The sequence below is a fragment of the Acartia tonsa genome, chromosome 2, assembly GCF_053477335.1.
Source record: "Acartia tonsa isolate MP-2025a chromosome 2, ASM5347733v1, whole genome shotgun sequence".
Lineage (NCBI taxonomy): Eukaryota > Metazoa > Arthropoda > Copepoda > Calanoida > Acartiidae > Acartia > Acartia tonsa.
The window spans coordinates 35,984,038-35,998,286 of NC_137261.1; the positions used below are offsets into that span (position 1 = coordinate 35,984,038).

The 14,249-nt window shown below is 30.9% G+C and overlaps 1 protein-coding gene across 1 annotated transcript in view; it reads left to right on the forward strand.

The window, feature by feature from the left end:
• LOC145311694 (netrin receptor DCC-like) overlaps positions 1–14,249 on the forward strand; it is a 67,790-nt gene that overhangs the window by 48,386 nt on the left and 5,155 nt on the right. Inside the window, exons 7-10 of the mRNA XM_080150661.1 lie at positions 6,952–7,042; positions 8,978–9,076; positions 9,257–9,318; positions 14,021–14,095. Coding sequence (XP_080006787.1) covers positions 6,952–7,042; positions 8,978–9,076; positions 9,257–9,318; positions 14,021–14,095 — 327 coding nt within the window. The remainder of the gene's footprint in view (positions 1–6,951; positions 7,043–8,977; positions 9,077–9,256; positions 9,319–14,020; positions 14,096–14,249) is intronic.

The following is a 14,249-nucleotide window of genomic DNA, read 5'->3' on the forward strand; positions in this document are numbered from 1 at the left end:
TAGAAGACAGTACACTTTCATTAAATCTTGATTGGTTGGTACAAAATAGCAGTGTTCAAACTTTTTCACCCAAAATCTACAGCAAATAATACTAAGGTGCCATTAACTACAAAACAACTTATCTTCCATATTCATATCCCTGATAAAATGCAGCAATAAGTTGACATAATTTCAAGTGCAAATAAGAATTAACTCGTATACTATTAGAATAAAACTGCATTAAACAATATGACAGTTTTAAAATGTCACAGGGTAGAAATAGTGGATCATAGAAAGAAAACAAAGTAGCGGGTTTCGTCGTATTTACACAATAGCTTATCTCCTGTGGGGCCTATTTCCTAATCCTGCGGGGTTATAATTAACATTTACCTAACCTAAAATAACCTATCAAAAGCAACTGTGAAAATACGACGAAACCCGCTCTTTTGTTTTCTTTCCATTATCCGAAATCGCTTTGAGTAATAGTATGTGGGCATACGAATTGGAGAGAGTGTGACATAGATATAGACACATACCCCCTAACTAAAAAGTTTATGTGCTTCCAACAAGAACATGTGTATCCTTAATTAGAGCAGCTTTGCAAATTCACTATTGCTTGGATAAAAGAACAGTAAACTATTATTTTAACAAAAAATAAAGATAGAGCAAAAATTTAATAAACTATTAACAGAACCAATCAAAAAAAAAAACAAGTAACCTCTTAAGCTAAAGAATTATTTTACGTTGTGACTTATGGACAGATGCATTAACATACCCTGGCCCTAGTTATATAGTGTATGTGCCCCTAAAAATACTTTGCTATATGGTGTAAATTGTTTTTAAAGTTGTATTTTTTCCAACCCCTTTTGCATAAACTAAACATACTTAAATCATTTGCAAAAAAGGGTAAAATCTCCTAATCTGTCAGCAGCGAACATAACAAGTCTCCCCTCTGGAAGGTTTTATTAAGCTGATATTTACATCGATATTGTTACCAATATTAAGTATTACTACTTGGATGAATCATATATTGATATTCTAATAATGAATGTATAGCATACTTGCGATGGAGGAAGGGAAGGGAAGGGTGGTCTTAATTTATTCAAAATAGGATTTTATGAAATTGTTTTGTCTACGCAAACAAGGCACATTTTTCATTTTTAAATTGTTTTCCTAATCACATTGCAACAGGTAGGGCTATGACAATAGAACGAGGGATGGGGACTTCTTTGCATTGCTAGCAGGGGCAATACAGTACAAACAAAATTGGTTTGTTCCTTTCCTATTCATGTTTCATAGTTCGTTTCAAGTTTTTTTTAGCAATTTCTAAATAAAATACATCCTTTTTTGCATCTAATAGAACAAAGAGTACATTTTAAAAAAATATTTAACTTAATTTATTAAGTATTAAATAAACCTGGTTAGTGGTTTCTCTTATAAGTTTTGCTGGGAAGCTTCTTAAAAATCTTATAATAAAAAGGTTTTGAAAAAATACTACACATATTTAATATTTCTAGAGAAAGATCATGCAATTAAAAAGCAGTTTTAAAGTTGGTGACTATTTCAACTTCAAAAGACGTGTTCAATGAACTATTTATATGAGTGTTTTCTTGAATACCTATTTCTTACATTAAGGCCTATAGCACTTTTCATTTTAAAAATTACTATAAATTCTTTTTTCCTAATCAATGCACATTGGGGCAAATCAACCAAAAAGGGGATTTAATTATTTAGTACCCTTAAAATTCATCTCACAAAAATTTCATTTTATACTTTTTTGTAGGTAATTTAACAACAAACAAATTTGCTTTTATGTTTTTTTCTGTCATTTGAAAGAAACATGGAGATAAAGGTCATTTTATGAAGGTAGATAGAAAATTACCAGATTAACCCCTCCCGAAAATAGCCCCCCCTTACCCTATCCATCTATCTATCCATCAATATATCAATCTATCTATCCATATATCTATCCATCTACCTATCCATCTATCTATCCATCTACCTATCCATCTATCTATCCATCTATCTATCCATCTATCTATCCATCTATATATCCATCTATCTATCCATCTATCTATCCATCTATCTATCCATCTATCTATCCATCTATCTATCCATCTATCTATCCATCTATCTATCCATCTATCTATCCATCTATCTATCCATCTATCTATCCATCTATCTATCCATCTACCTATCCATCTATCTATCCATCTATCTATCCATCTATCTATCCATCTATCTATCCATCTATCTATCCATCTATCTATCCATCTATCTATCCATCTATCTATCCATCTATCTATCGATCTATCTGTCCATCTATCTATCCATCTATCTATCCATCTATCTATCCATCTATCTATCCATCTATCTTTCCATCTATCTATCCATCTATCTATCCATCTATCTATCCATCTATCTATCCATCTGTCTATCCATATATATATCGATCCATCTATCTATCCATCAACTATTCATCTCTTTATCCATCAACTATCAATTTATCCATCCATCAATCTATCCCTCTATCTATCCATCTGTCTATCCATTTACTTATCCATCTACCTATCCATATATCAATTCATCTACCTATCCATCTATCTATCCATCAACTATCTTGAATTTCGTGTTTAAATCGTCTAATTAGGGGTTTTGGTTATCAGAGCAATATGAGAACTTTTTAGTAGCGCAGCTACCCTATCACTAGCTTTTTGGGCACTTAAAAGTGTAACTATGTCAATTGTAGTCCGATTTTAGTGTTCAAAGTGTCAAATTTGGGGTCATGTAATTCATTTCAGTAGGAGGGGAGGGGATGGTGTAAAGGGGGTGGATGGGGATCCTTATTTTAGCAAGCTACAAGTTTCACTTTATTTTTATGTTTAATAAATCCATTATAAATGTGGGCATGATTAACATAAATTTTTATTAACTAATATCTATATTTATAATGATATTATGATTCTTGTTTACTGTTCATATGAATACTAGCGGCTTCGCTCCTAGCCTCTAGGGGATTTGCCCCAAGAGGTAATTAAACAAGGATGACAACATCCATGAAAGAAGCGAAGCTCTGAAAAGGAAGGACAAACAAACATTAACACTTGTGAAGTGTCAGAACTGAATATCAATGCATGTCTATACAAAATTGTAATTAAAACTGATTAAATACATGTTACTGTTTAAGGACATACTGACGTTTTTAGGACTTGATTATAGAGTTGCTTCGCTTATAACATTATTCCTTATTGAAATAGGAATCAGAATTCAAAAAATCAGATGAATAGGATATTTGTAACATTCAAAACCATTATTTGTTGTCAAAAAAGTAAAAATCAGCTTGTTATAAATGGATGTACGGACTTTCTGGTAACGATTATAGAGTTGCTGTGCTTTCTAAGTCGTACCTAACTGTTGTAGAAATCAGCATGAAAAGTTTGAGATCGATAGGACAGTTCTAGCCTGTTTAAGTTAAGTAAAAGAGCTATCTGTACCAGACGTACGGACGGACCAACCCTAATTATAGAAATATGAAAAAATTGAGGAGGATTTTTATTTTTGAAAAAGAGCTTTAAACAACCACAGGACCAGTAGATATATTACCTGAAGAGTAGAATTCAATCTGTTTAGTGGTTAGCGAGATCTTAAGAGATGGGCGGACAGACAAACAGACATCAAGATACTTTGTATTATAAATTAACACCTAGGGATCTAAGGAACAAAACAATAACCGATTAATATGTACATCCCCAATATTGATACATATTTAATGAATTATATTACAAAATTATTTGTCTGTAGATGACAATTAGTGGTTGAAAAGTTTTGACACTTATCTTAATGAACCAACCAATAAAAAATCAATTAAATTTCCGGAAGTTCTTATGCTAACGAATATAAAAACGTTATTATAAAACTTTGAAGGTTGGGGACTAGTGTAATTAACAGTCCCCTCCCTTTCTAAATAAAACTGCTGACATTAAACATGAATACCATGTAACTACATAATTTAAAAACAAAGCATTACCAATAGACAGACAGATAGACTACTTGCTAATTCCAATTTAGAATGATTATAAGAACCTCACGTTATTTGCATATTTACTTTACCTTTCCGCAGTGAGGTAGGGGACATTGGGCTGTTTATAACACTAGTCCCAAAAGTTTTACAGTTGTGTGTTCAAACGTTTTAACTACTAACTTTAATCTACACAAGGGGTAATTTTGTGTATTATCATTGGGGATGTACAACAATTTATTGACCTTTGTCTTATCCCTTTAGATCCCTGATATATGTAATAATCTATAGAAACGATTATTTAGTTACATTAAAACATCAAACATAAAGAAGTTTAGATTTAGGTTTAGCCCCCCCCCCTCTCCTTCCCATCATTTAGTGGAATAGAACTTGAAAATACTTATTATTAACTTTAATTCTAAGTGAGAATAAATATTTCCCAATATGTCTATGTTTTTGTGTCTTTTATTTATTTGAATTATATCTTAAGTTTTGACTTTAAAAGTGCATTTAAACGCCTTTTCTTACAAACTTTTCGTGCACTTACGTTCAGAAAACGGACTAAAAACCCCTACGGGGGCGCAGGGGGGTAAGTGAAACCAGTACTGGCGATTAAAATATGTCTTTGGGTAATCAAATATCGTTTTTTTAGCCGGCGACACCCGGCGAAAACATGTTTCCTCTTACTGTGATCTTAAAAGTTGATTAAAAAACAAACAAAAAAAAACTAAAATCTTGACTTCAACTAGAATTATTTAGGACTAATTTCTTCAATTTGTGTTTTTTTCTTTTATAGTGTCAAAATATATGTAATGCATGACTCATCAAAAGTTATTTTGTCTAATTACGTTAATTCTAAGAGATTTTATAATACTTTTAAAATTGTTGGTGAAACACAAAAAGTATGCCTTTTTCTGTAAGAAAATTTTTGCATTTCTTGACTTCCATGCATTAGAATGCTTACTTGAAAAGCATATTTTTACGATTCCTTTGAAATCTGATGTACATTGGGTATGATAATACTCATAGAATGTTTAAAACTTGATTTGGGGGTGGTGAATTGATGCCCCTTCTTACCCCAATGTGCAATGTTTTAAATCAAATAATATAATTTAAATTTTACTATTTTTCTTTTTTGTAATCATTGCCCTATTTTTCTTTTTTGTAATCATTGCCATAATTAACAGTAACTTTAACAGCTATTTTGCAGTTTAAAGCTTTTAAATTTTACTTGCTACCTAAAGACTCCTTTAAAAAGTGTTCAGAATAGTGTTAGAACACAACTAAATTAAAAAAAAAAAATATTATAAATTAGAAATCAATGGTTCAATAAAACTTTCAATCTATAGTTTATCAAAATTTGAAATGAACTTTTTAAATTGTGACAAATTTGTTTATTTGAGCAATAGTATTAGAAATAGCTCAATAGAAGTTTAGATTACTTTTCTTAAGCTTACACTATTTTAAATCTAAATAGGTAATGCTCAAGTTTAATTTATATTTATGCTAATATTTTCTTAGGAGTCAGTCATAAATTCAATTAAATTAACTTGTTTTGTACTACCCCGTAGATTTTACCTTGTATATTTTGTGGATTTTTAACATAATCCCCCAAAACGGTCAGTAGTAGGTTTCCAAATAATTTTTGTTTTAGAAAGATAGCTTTAATGTTATGGGAGTAATAAGCATTTTAAAAAATAGTTTTCGCGGAACACCCTGTAGGTATCTAATTTTTTTCAAAATTTATATTTATAATAAAATGACGCGTAAAAAATATTCTATAAAAAATGTTATATTATTTCCATTTACAGTGCAAATCACAAAATTTGGGTTGTTGAACATCTAAGCCTGTTTGTCTTGCAAAAGAAACATTAAAACAAGAGAATGAAAAATGTTTAAGAAACCCAAATGGACACTTGATTGCATAGATGTATACAATATATGCATGCTAATGACTTGTGACCTACACAATGCATTTATTTGATGCATATTTAAAGTTTCCTTTCTGCTCAAATGAATTTGTTAAAAATTATAACTGAATAGGCAAGGTAATGGCAACCTAAACATTGATTATAAAGTTAAGTGGAAAAAGTATGTTTAGGTATTCATCAAATAATAAGCATAATTTATGCTTAAATATTTTTATATTTGTTGCATGTAGAAAAAAAATGAAGGATGTAATCTTCTAAAATTAAAATCTTTCTTATGAAGCATCTTTAACTTGTCCTTTTAAACAGAATTATTTAAAGATTTTAAGAAAATATTTTATAGAAAATGTATTTTATAACATTAGCCTCAATTCTTTTACTTTCATATAGGAGCTTGTTCATGTATTACATATTAGTTCAATTTAAGGAAATAAATGTCATTTACAAACTCACTCAATATATTTATCAACAAATTTACGTCACTATTTGAAGTAGATTTATATCTAACCGAGATTATATGAAAATTCAAAAGAATTTAATATTTTTGTGAAAATTCTATACTAAAAAATGTATTGTATTAAATTTTAAAGAATGGGCTGGTATCATCCACGTTAAATATGAATTATACATTAATCCACTTAAAATTTGTAGACAAACTTTATTCTAGAATCTCTCATGTACTTTAGAAAAGATATTATGTTTTAGAAACAGATCTATAGTATAGATAAATATACAGACAACGACCTCCCTTCATTTTTCAAAGACCTCTTTTGTCTGCTTCTAAATAATTTTCTGCTACTTAGCTGTGTAATATAAGCGATACCATTGGTTGATTTTTAATGACCCAATAGAAAGGTTGCACAAGACGGTTGCGATGGGGAGATACTGTTATTTTACCCTTTCTCCCTCTAGTGTTTTACTCTAATGTTTTAGAAGCAACAACAATAGGTTTTTTTTTTCTTTAAACAGAGATAGGGATAGTCTACTAGAAGAACATAATCTTGTCCTAAATTTAAAGTATTTTAGGTTGAAGCTGTTACATTCATTTGGGTCTCCAGACTGGAATCTGCAGATCACAAACCTTCAGTTAGAAGATTCTGGTATCTATGAATGTCAGGTGTATTGAAAATTTGAATGATATCATAATTGAAAATATCAAATTTCAACCTCTTACTGTATTTTGTAGAACTTTTTTGGATATTTTCAAAATCCTCATAACTATTCAGTTAGAATAACATCCTACTTTTGACTAACTGTTCCGTTTAAAATAGATTTTTTTGAAAACATTATTAGGAGATATATACATTGTTATCTAACATTTATAGAAATACATTCACATGAGTGTACTATCTATAGAAAACAACACCTTAAAAAATTTACAGCCTTTGATGTATTTCTTTGGTACAGTTACATAATCTTTCATATGAGAAAAATAAAATATGGTTTTACAATAATAAAATTTACGATTAATTTTTCAATATTTTAAATATCTTAGTGCGTCTTGTTGAAAATAAAGTATGAAATGCAGACTAATCATATTACTAATTTTAATTAATGGTTAGTAATTTAATATTTTAAATTCAAATATTAATTGAAATACTGTAAATACTTTGTGCAAATACAATCTTTAAAATTCCCTTTTAAATATCTTCTTATCACTTTTTTCACTTTTATATAACAGTATAATTTGTTAGTGTTAATTAATAGGCACCTTAAATATGAAATAATCAATGTTTGGAATGTTTGATTTTACAATGAAAAACAGCATTACAAAAGGCATTTTAAACTTTTAATCCAACATATGTATGTATATACTTGGGTTGGTATATGGTTTCCAAATATTGATTTTAAAGGTTTCAAATATAGTTACCAAAAAGTATAAAATATTCACAATTTATATAATTTGAACATCATTTTTGTAATTTTAATAATGACAAACATTTCTAATTTTAAATGATTTTGAGTATAAACAAAATTTAATCCACTGCATAAATTTGGATAAATAGTTGCAGTAGTATGATTAAAAAGTTACCATCTAACTATGCTTAATCTATTTTATAAAATTTTCTACAGAACTTAAACTATAACGAAGCATAAATTTTGAAATAAGAATAGCTTATACTGGTCAGATAACTAAATGTTACAATCTATCTGCTTAAACTTTATTGTATAAAATTTTAGAAAATGTTTGAACCTTAACCCTTAACGGTCGGGGGGGAGGGGGGGGGGCCTTGAACGCTTCCCCCATCCGGTTTTTTCTGGCAGGGTCATCCAGGTAAAGAACAAAAATATTTTTTGGACTAAAACAACAAAGCATTTTATCATACCAAATTACTAAAATATCCTCTAGTAGTACATCCTTATATGAAATACAGGTGTTCAAGTCACTTTCAGGTTCCAGGTATGATCCTGCAGGGCCTGGTCCTCCAGGTCTCCAGAAATCTTTAAAAGGCTTCTGTGGCCGCAATTTTTGACTTAGAGACTTCAAATTTTAAACTTAAGCTTTTCTCACATGTCTACATAACGTATTAAAATTTTATAAAGATCCGCCGCAGTTTTCCTGCCAACCGCCGACTGCGGCAACTGTCAGCTGCCAAGTACAGCTGCGGCCGCTGAAATTTATATTTTAATATTTCTAATGTAAAATTCACACAAAGATAAACATTATCTGGGAAAAATTGTTCTTCTAGCTTCAAAAATAAGAAAATTACAGCCGTTTGAAATTTTTAAGTAAAACAAGACCTAAAAACAAAGGTTGTTAAATAAAAGGGTGAAGGAAGCGAAAATTGACTTAGACTTATAAAAGGTCGGAAATTCATTATCATATAGGGGACTTGCACAAAAAAATAGCCCTCTAGCTCTAATAGGAACTGAGATTAAGGTGCGGCAAGGGGCCCGACTGTAAAGGGTTAAGTAAATAAAGAAATTAAGTTATTATATAGCAAAAGCCTTAAAGCCATAGTTTTTTCCACTAATGAGATCTTACATTTTACATTCTATACATGCAAACTCTATTTTATAAAATTTTATGTGATTTACAAATGTCTATTAGGTGAATACAGAACCTAAGCTATCCAGAAGTGTAAACCTGGATGTAAGAGTGGCAGACACTGGACAGACTTCACAAGATGTTCCTGCTCTTGCTTTACAGGTTAACACTTTTAACAAGCATTGGTTTATTGCAGATATATTTGTTTTAAAAAATAAAAAAAATATGTCTTTGTTTGCTTTAAGAATTGTTGATAAATATGCCTTATTTAATGACATTTTTACATTGAAAATCATAGTACATTTTCATGTTCTGTGTAATAATTATCTTTATTTGTTGTAGGGAGGCTGGCAGCAAAATCCAAGAAGGCAGAGAACAGAAATTCTGGCGCCTCCAGAAGTCAGGTAGCTTTGTTTATGCCACAACTAACTTACCAAAACCTAGACTCTTACAGAAGTTTTGCTGATAATAAAATTTATAAACAAAAAACATATTATTGTAACATGTAAATGGGAAGAAAAAATAAAATATTTATAAAGCTATTACATCCATAGCTATTTTTGTATCCATTTATTAGATTACTACATTTTCCCAATATGTGTTTTCGTTCTGGAAATAATTAATGAGAGTTGTGTGCAATATAAAAATATTGTTTTTATATCTTACAGAGCAGAACTTTGTTTGTCATTCCATCTTATAATACACAGTTCACTGGAGGACGAACTAGAACAATAAAATATTCATGTCTATTTTTGTTAACAAATTTTGAATTTTAGCTCTTCACCATTCACAAATCTAGTTAGAAGTTGAAATAATACTGTCTTTCGGCTCTAGATAATTTCAATTTTATGAACGAATTAGGGCTTTACTTCAGAAAGAAGATGGAATCTGAAAAGCAGCTTAACCCCAACCTTTTAAAAATAATTCCTATTCAGACCAGCAAAACTTTACTTTTCTTAATTTTCCTGAAACAAATCTGAAACCTAAAAGTACTTTTTCAGGGATTTTTTGGAACTTTTTTTATGTCAGAAAGCTTACAGTAAACTGTGAATAGTATACTTTATGTCAAGATACAGTTATAAAACAGTTTTTTTCTGCATCTATACCATTCAATAATGATCCTATTGACTTCTTCTTTGTGTTTTTGTTTATATAATCGTTTTCATAGGCTTTTGAATCCTAGATAAATTAATTTAACAAGTCAAGAGTTATCATTTACTTACATACATTGTAGCAGTTTTCAAACTAAGTTGGTCTTATTTTTATATTTTTCAACTACTGTCAACTACATAATTATGAAAATTTACATAGAAGTTAGGTTTGATAATTGGACTAACAATTACACTGGTACCCATTTTATATATTGTCGCTTGCTCAAAACTTTGGGTACTTAATTAAGTTTTATGGGGGGTTAGTTCCAAACTCAACTTTTAAAACAATAATTTTAATAAAAGAAAGGGGTAATCTTGTTCATGATCACTGGGGAATGGGAATTATACCAATTTATCTTATATTGTCTTATATCTAAAAAAAATCCCTGGGTTACTGGATATTGAAGATATGGAAATAAACATGCCTATTGAAATGATTCCATTTTATATAGAGGTCAACTTCCTAAACTCGATGTTATACTTATTTGTACACCGGCAAACGTATACTGGGGGGGGGGGGGACAAGTAAGAACTGTCCATTTAGCTCTAGGATTAAGCATATTTTGATAAAAATATTTATTTTTGACAATTGCTTGACCAAAAATTTAACGGAAAAAATGTATCGTATGTTACGGAATCCAATTTCTAATAATTTTAAACCTTGGTTTAAAGAAATACATTTCATGAATTATTATTTAAGTATAGATTTGCATACCTGTTAGTCCCGCCATCCCTACTAGGATGGAATATTATTTTCTGTGCATGCCCATGAAGAGAAAGAATAGAGCGAGACAAACCTGAGCAGAGTGTTAATAAAAATCTTATTGTTTTCCATTATTAGGTAGTTGGAGGAATGGATTTTTATAGTAGAGTTACTATAAATATCGGGAGAATATTTGTTTTTATATTCTGTATTTACAATCATTTTTAAATAAGAGTCTTCTTAAAATATTATAATTATTCTAGAAATTTAGGCTGAATTAAATCTATATTACAGGGTGTGCCACATATCTAGGGACTTTTTCTAAATTGTAAACAAATGAACATGAAATCGTCAATTTTTATTAAATTTTAAAAACTGGGGAGCAAATTAGGTATATGACTATTAGATCATTGAATAAATCGCCGCCAGCATCAATCACCGCCTCTACCCGCCTCCTCAACCGCCGGCAGGCCAAGGTCAGAATGTAACTGTCCAAGCTGGCGAAGTTCTCCTTGATAGTGGCAATGAGGGAGGTCTTTATGGTATGGGTACGTCTATTGGTGCATGCTTCAAAGTAGCTCAAGGTCCAAAAGTCCATTGAATTAAGATCGGGCTGCTGGGAGGCCCCATTTCCTTAGGAATGTGAGTAACCGCAGGATCCAAATTCACCCAACTTTTAAGCTACCCTTTGACACGGAGGCTCTTATTTGGACCACAGTTGAGCTAGAACGACGTTCTATACCTTTTTGGAAATGGCAGGAAGATTCATCTAGGGTTGTCAGCGCAATTCATAGTCTAAAATGAGTTTTAAGTTCCATATGGGTCTCTGACGTCGAGAAACGAGAAATTTTCACGATTTTACACGATTTTTGACGTTTTTGACATCTCTAAATCTGCCACGTTTCACTTTGCCGGAGTACTAAAGCCAAGCCATTTTAGATAAAGAGCTGTAGTCTTTTCTAGTGTCTTACTTATGTATCTAACAGTATCCCCAGCAAGTTTCATAACTCTAGCCCATCTACAGATGGGCTGAGGTCCTATTTAGTGGGCCCTAGTTAAGAATCCAGATTATACCACCAGCGCACTTCGAATCTGTCTTGTAGGAGCCCATCTTCGCCCAAAGATTTTTTTGTGCTAAAAGTTCATTACCTAAGCTTTTTATAGTGGGGTCAAACGTCCTGATTGGTCAAGTAGTTTTGAAGCTATGGCCGTTTTTAAAAAGTCCCTAGATATGAGGCGCACCCGTATATATGAGTAAAATAATTAAGGACAATTCAGTTAATAACGAACCAGGGATCTTGAGGTATAAGACAATGAATGATTAATTGATATACTTCTTCAATATGTATAAACATTATTACTATTTGTACAGATAGAAATATAGGTTGAAAAGTTAAGACACAACTAGTTTGGAACCAACCAATTAAAATTTAATTAATCAAACTACCATAACTTTTTAAAGCAACAAGTAAACAAGATCAAAAACATTGGATAACTTGTAATTTACAGTTTAATGTTCCCTTTCTCCCTGCGTATGATAGAAAGTTAAACGAAATATCGTTATTAAAAAAAATTGGAATGTTTTTCAAATACAAACAATAAAAAATAAACTTGCCTAATACAAAGTAATCCATGCCTTTACCTGACTGATTACTCCTGGAATCAAATTAGTTACAAGTAATCACTGAACAAAAGAAAAACAATATCGTGAATGTCTCAGATATTCACGGTGTCTGGGGATAGATTAATAGTTATTAAATACCTTCCTATTATGTCCGTGAAAACCCTTAGAATTTTTCTTTAATTTTGGTAGGGAGGTTTTTTGTGACCAATTGACTATTACTAATCCCTGTATCCTCTAGAAAGATACAAAATAAATGTTTATCACAAAAATAAAGCATAGAGTACATGATTACTAACAATATAATACTAAGAAACTAGTGGTTGCGCCCGTATAGGCCTCCAGGGGCTTTTAAGGAAGGTGGAAGGCGTGTTAAGAGTATATAACACACTTTACATTTGAGTTTTTTTAAAGTAAAAAAAATATTAGGAGGTATTTTTTTCTTTGTGCGATTTCTCTTAGAAAAGGATCTATGAGAAGCTTCACTGTAAAAGAGAACCTAAGTCCATCGGTTAGTAAAATACTTCGGTACACGAGACAGACACACATCCTGTTAATTTTATCTAAGTATTAAAAATACATTGTTTACTTTAAAACCTAATACTCATATTTTAATAGTAAATGAACCATTTGATTACAATTCTTTATAAAAATATCCAATAAGTAACCTAATCTAAGTTAGCGGTAGAAATCTGCATTTACCGAAACCTTTAGTTCTATGTAGGGGGGAGGGGACATTAGCCAGTAAATAAACTGACATCCAAAGAAAAAAAACAATTTTGTTTTCTAACAACAACTAATTTTCATCTTTAGAATGGGTAATTCTCATAATTGGTTAAGTACATCAATTTAATGCCCATTGTTTTATACGTTAAGAACCCATGTCCTAAAGTAATGACAACTTACTATGTATAAGTTTTGTCATTAATGACTCTTGCCCTCATAGGAGCAGAAAGTACCATTTTCAACAACGTTTATGAAATCAATTAAATGTGTTTTCTTTCACCTTATCAAATTAATTGAACATTAAAAATTTGTGAGGTTAAAAATAGAGAAATTTTATTTAATTTTAAATTTTCATTAGACCTATGTTATGTACTATTTAGAAGACAGATATCCGTATATAACAGTAACAGGATGTCTAATTATCTGTCATTTTGTTTGTACCGAAGAATCTCTCTAGCCGCTGAACCTATTTGGTTCTCCTTTACAATGTAGCTTGGAATATTTATAACTATTTTTGGGAAGTGGCGGTTTCCTAGAAAAAAAGGACTCCCAACCAAATAAAAGTTTCTTTCTTTTTATAACCAAAATTTAAAATGGGGTCCCTTAACCAATTAAATTTATCCTATTTATGTTTTATGTTTTAGTATTCTAAGCGTACTCCCATGTGATAAGGAAAATTGAAGTTCTTCTTTCCCAAAGTTAATTTGGGTAAAATGGTAGAATATCATTGTTTTAGACAGTTCAACTTATTTTTCCTATCAAAATAAATGGTTTGCTCATGCTGAAAAATATTCGGGGTTTCCTTCAAGTGGTTAATCGAGCACAGACCCCCCCCCCCCCCCACCATTTAAAAAATAAATTAAACTCTATAATTCACTTTGTCAGTATGTATTTTTATATTTCAGAGTGCTAGAAGGAGGAAATATTGCCTTGGAGTGTGTGGTAACAGAGCATCAAGCTCCGCCCCCTGGGTTCACATGGTAAATATCTTTTGTATTGCTATGCTCCGCCCCCTGGGTTCACACGGTAAATATCTTTTAGATTGCTCAGCTCCGCCCCCTTGGTTCACACGGTAAATATATTTTATATTGCTATGCTCCGCCCCCTGGGTTCACACGGTAAATATATTTTATA